General features: G+C 41.2%; 1 protein-coding gene across 1 annotated transcript; it reads left to right on the top strand.

The window, feature by feature from the left end:
- Positions 1 to 648: 648 nt before the first annotated feature.
- On the top strand, positions 649 to 2,209 carry LOC125211798 (peroxidase 51-like). Its single transcript, XM_048111736.1, has 4 exons — positions 649 to 900; positions 991 to 1,191; positions 1,289 to 1,454; positions 1,530 to 2,209. Exons 1-4 carry the CDS (start codon positions 688 to 690, stop codon positions 1,934 to 1,936), a joined length of 987 nt encoding a protein of 328 aa, XP_047967693.1. The 5' UTR covers positions 649 to 687; the 3' UTR covers positions 1,937 to 2,209.
- Positions 2,210 to 3,072: the final 863 nt, after the last annotated feature.

Below are 3,072 nucleotides of genomic sequence, written 5' to 3'. Positions count from 1 at the left end.
GGATAACCCTATCCCTTATGAGGCCTTTTAAGGGGTGAGTGGCCTATTTCTAATATGGTATCAGAGCAGGGCCCAAGTCGATGATGGTTTATCTCTTTATCTCTTCTCTTGCCTACCCACGTGATGGAAGTCCGATGTGTCATTCCGGCCCACACGTGAGGGGGCGTGTTAAAATTCTAATATCTTGTCCCACATCAGCTTGGTGATGATCCTAGCTTCTCTATATAAGTGTGGATAACCCTCCCCCTTATAAGGCTTTTTAAGGGGTGAGTGACCCATTTCTAATATACTCTCGGAATGAGCATCCTAGGAGTATAGGACAACAGATTTGTTTTATACAAAGATGATTTGAAAACCAATGAGCATAATTTTTATTGTGGATTCTCTACAGCTGACAAAAGTCCAGTAATTCAGTGGACAGGGAGAGCAGTTTCAAAGTAGTAGCACTAACAAACATCAACATGGCTACTTAATAATATGGCATAAGCCGCCTTAGACTAATCATAAAACTCAAATGTCACCATCATCATATTAAATGCTTTTCTCGTTGTTGAAATATTTTCCGCCAACTGGCACACCAATTCACCTCTCCCTAAATCAAATAATTCCACCAATTATCTACCTGTCTATATATACATGCCATGTAATCACAAAAAAAAAAAATCAAAACATCACCCAAAAATCAAAATGGCTCCACCTCAAATCACAACCCTGTCCCTTTCCCTCATTCTAATCCTCCTCTGCGGCTCCGCCTCCGCCCAGCTCCGCCAGAACTACTACAGCAACACCTGCCCCGACGTCGAAAACATCGTGTTCAAGGCCGTCTCCGCCAAGTTCAAACAGACCTTCGTCACCGTCCCCGCCACCATCCGCCTCTTCTTCCACGACTGCTTCGTCTCCGTACGCAATTCATCACAATTTCACTCACATTATTAGCAATTTCAATTTCATTTGATGTTCATTTCTAACTAACTATTCCATTTGTTGCAGGGCTGCGATGCCTCGGTGATCGTGGCGTCGACTCCAGGCAACGAGGCGGAGAAGGATCACCCCGATAACCTCTCCCTCGCCGGAGATGGATTCGACACCGTGATCAAGGCCAAAGCCGCAGTCGACGCCGTCCCCAGGTGCCGGAACAGGGTCTCCTGCGCGGATATTCTCGCCTTGGCAACTCGCGATGTCATTAAACTGGTAATTCATATCGACAAAATGATGATCCTGACTCTTCTAAATATTTAAATTTCAAACTTTAATTTGATGAAAAATTAAAAAAAAATTATTGTCGCAGTCTGGTGGGCCAACGTATCCAGTGGAATTGGGGAGGCTGGATGGATTGCGTTCAGCTCGCTCTGATGTTGAAGGAAATCTGCCAAAGCCAACTTTCAATTTGAATCAATTGAATTCCATGTTTGCTAAAAGAGGCCTCTCTCAAGCTGACATGATTGCTCTTTCAGGTAGTAATATTTTATTAAGGTCTTTTAAAGGATGAGTGACTCGTTTTTAATAATAACTTTATATGTCTGGTGCAGCATGCCACACTGTGGGATTCTCGCACTGCGACAAATTCTCGAACCGAATCTACAACTTCAGCCCGAGAAACCCGGTCGACCCGACCCTGAACAAGGCCTACGCGACCCAACTACAAGGCATGTGCCCGAGAAATGTGGACCCGAGGATCGCCATTGATATGGACCCAGCAACTCCTCGGAAATTCGACAATGCCTACTTCAAAAATTTAATTGAGGGGAAGGGACTCTTCACGTCGGACCAGGTACTCTTCACCGACTCGAGATCCAGGAACACGGTCAATCTATGGGCTTCGAACGTGAAAGCATTTAACGAATCTTTTATCACGGCCATGACCAAGTTGGGCCGGGTCGGGGTCAAGACCGGGAGGAACGGTAACATCCGGTTTGACTGTGGGAGATTTAATTAATTTGAGTTTAATAACACAAAGCTTGCCTAAATTGGTTGGCTTGGTTGGTTTCATTTTGTGGGATGGCCACGTTGTGGAGAAATATTTATTAGATTCGTTTCCAAACAAGACATGCTTGTTGATGATCTGCATGTGCAGAGTTTGATGTTTGCAATAATAATTGTGATATTCCATCTTTATAACTTTGATTTTTTGTGACATGTTATGTACGTTGTACAAGTTGTATATGGGTGCTTTCCTTGAATCGATCGAGTGTATAAGTGTTTTGCTCGACTAAGGTCATCCATAACGTTAAAAGAAAATTTTGTTAAACCTTAACCATTCACGCGTCAAGTCACGTCAACATCTCAAATATTATCACGAACACTAAATGACTCAATACAGGTGGGACGTCCCAAGAAAGAATACAAATCGTTTATAGTGGGATGAATGAGTATTAAATTATGTATCATCCACTATTGAAACTATTTTTTATAGTAAAAAGTGAAAATATTGTCAACGTTAGAAGGTTGAAAGAACCAAGACTCCGAGAAAAAGCATAAATCACTGACATTTTTGAGGTGGTCGTGGTACGTCTTCACGTTTCACTTTTTTTGGTTCATGAGTAGCTTTGTTTGTCTCGGTCTTGGTGGTCTTGTTTTTTTGTGGTGTTTTTGTTGCTTTAGGCCGTCTCTTGTCCTTGTTGGTTGGACTTCTTTTTGCGGCATGTGTTTTTGCTGCTCTTTGTGCTTTCTGCTCTGTTTTGTGAGGACCGTGTGGTGTTTGTGGCAGCTTGCTTTTCGTAGTTTTTTTCAAATGTAATGTCTTTGGTTGTTTGTATTCTTGGACTCTTAGCTCACCATCTTTTCTTGATTTGAGCACGCTACATACTATAAAAAAACCAACTGTGCATTGATCAATATAAAAACCTGATTGTTAATGTAAATAGATTATAGGTCCATGTTTTTATAATATCCAATTAGTTTTATGTATTTTGTCGATTACTCTGTCAACACGTATTTCATTTTATTTGTTTGGATTGAGTTTGAATCTTGATAAAAAAATCACTTGTATATGAATTTTAACTCGCTAATACGAAATGAATGTTCTTAACACATTCTGTATAGCTAGTGGAATATTAGTAATTTAGGACTGCC

Source organism: Salvia hispanica, chromosome 1, assembly GCF_023119035.1.
Source record: "Salvia hispanica cultivar TCC Black 2014 chromosome 1, UniMelb_Shisp_WGS_1.0, whole genome shotgun sequence".
NCBI classification, from domain to species: domain Eukaryota; kingdom Viridiplantae; phylum Streptophyta; class Magnoliopsida; order Lamiales; family Lamiaceae; genus Salvia; species Salvia hispanica.
The sequence above is the reverse complement of the archived record's forward strand: the minus strand, read 5'-3'. Positions and strand labels throughout refer to the sequence as shown.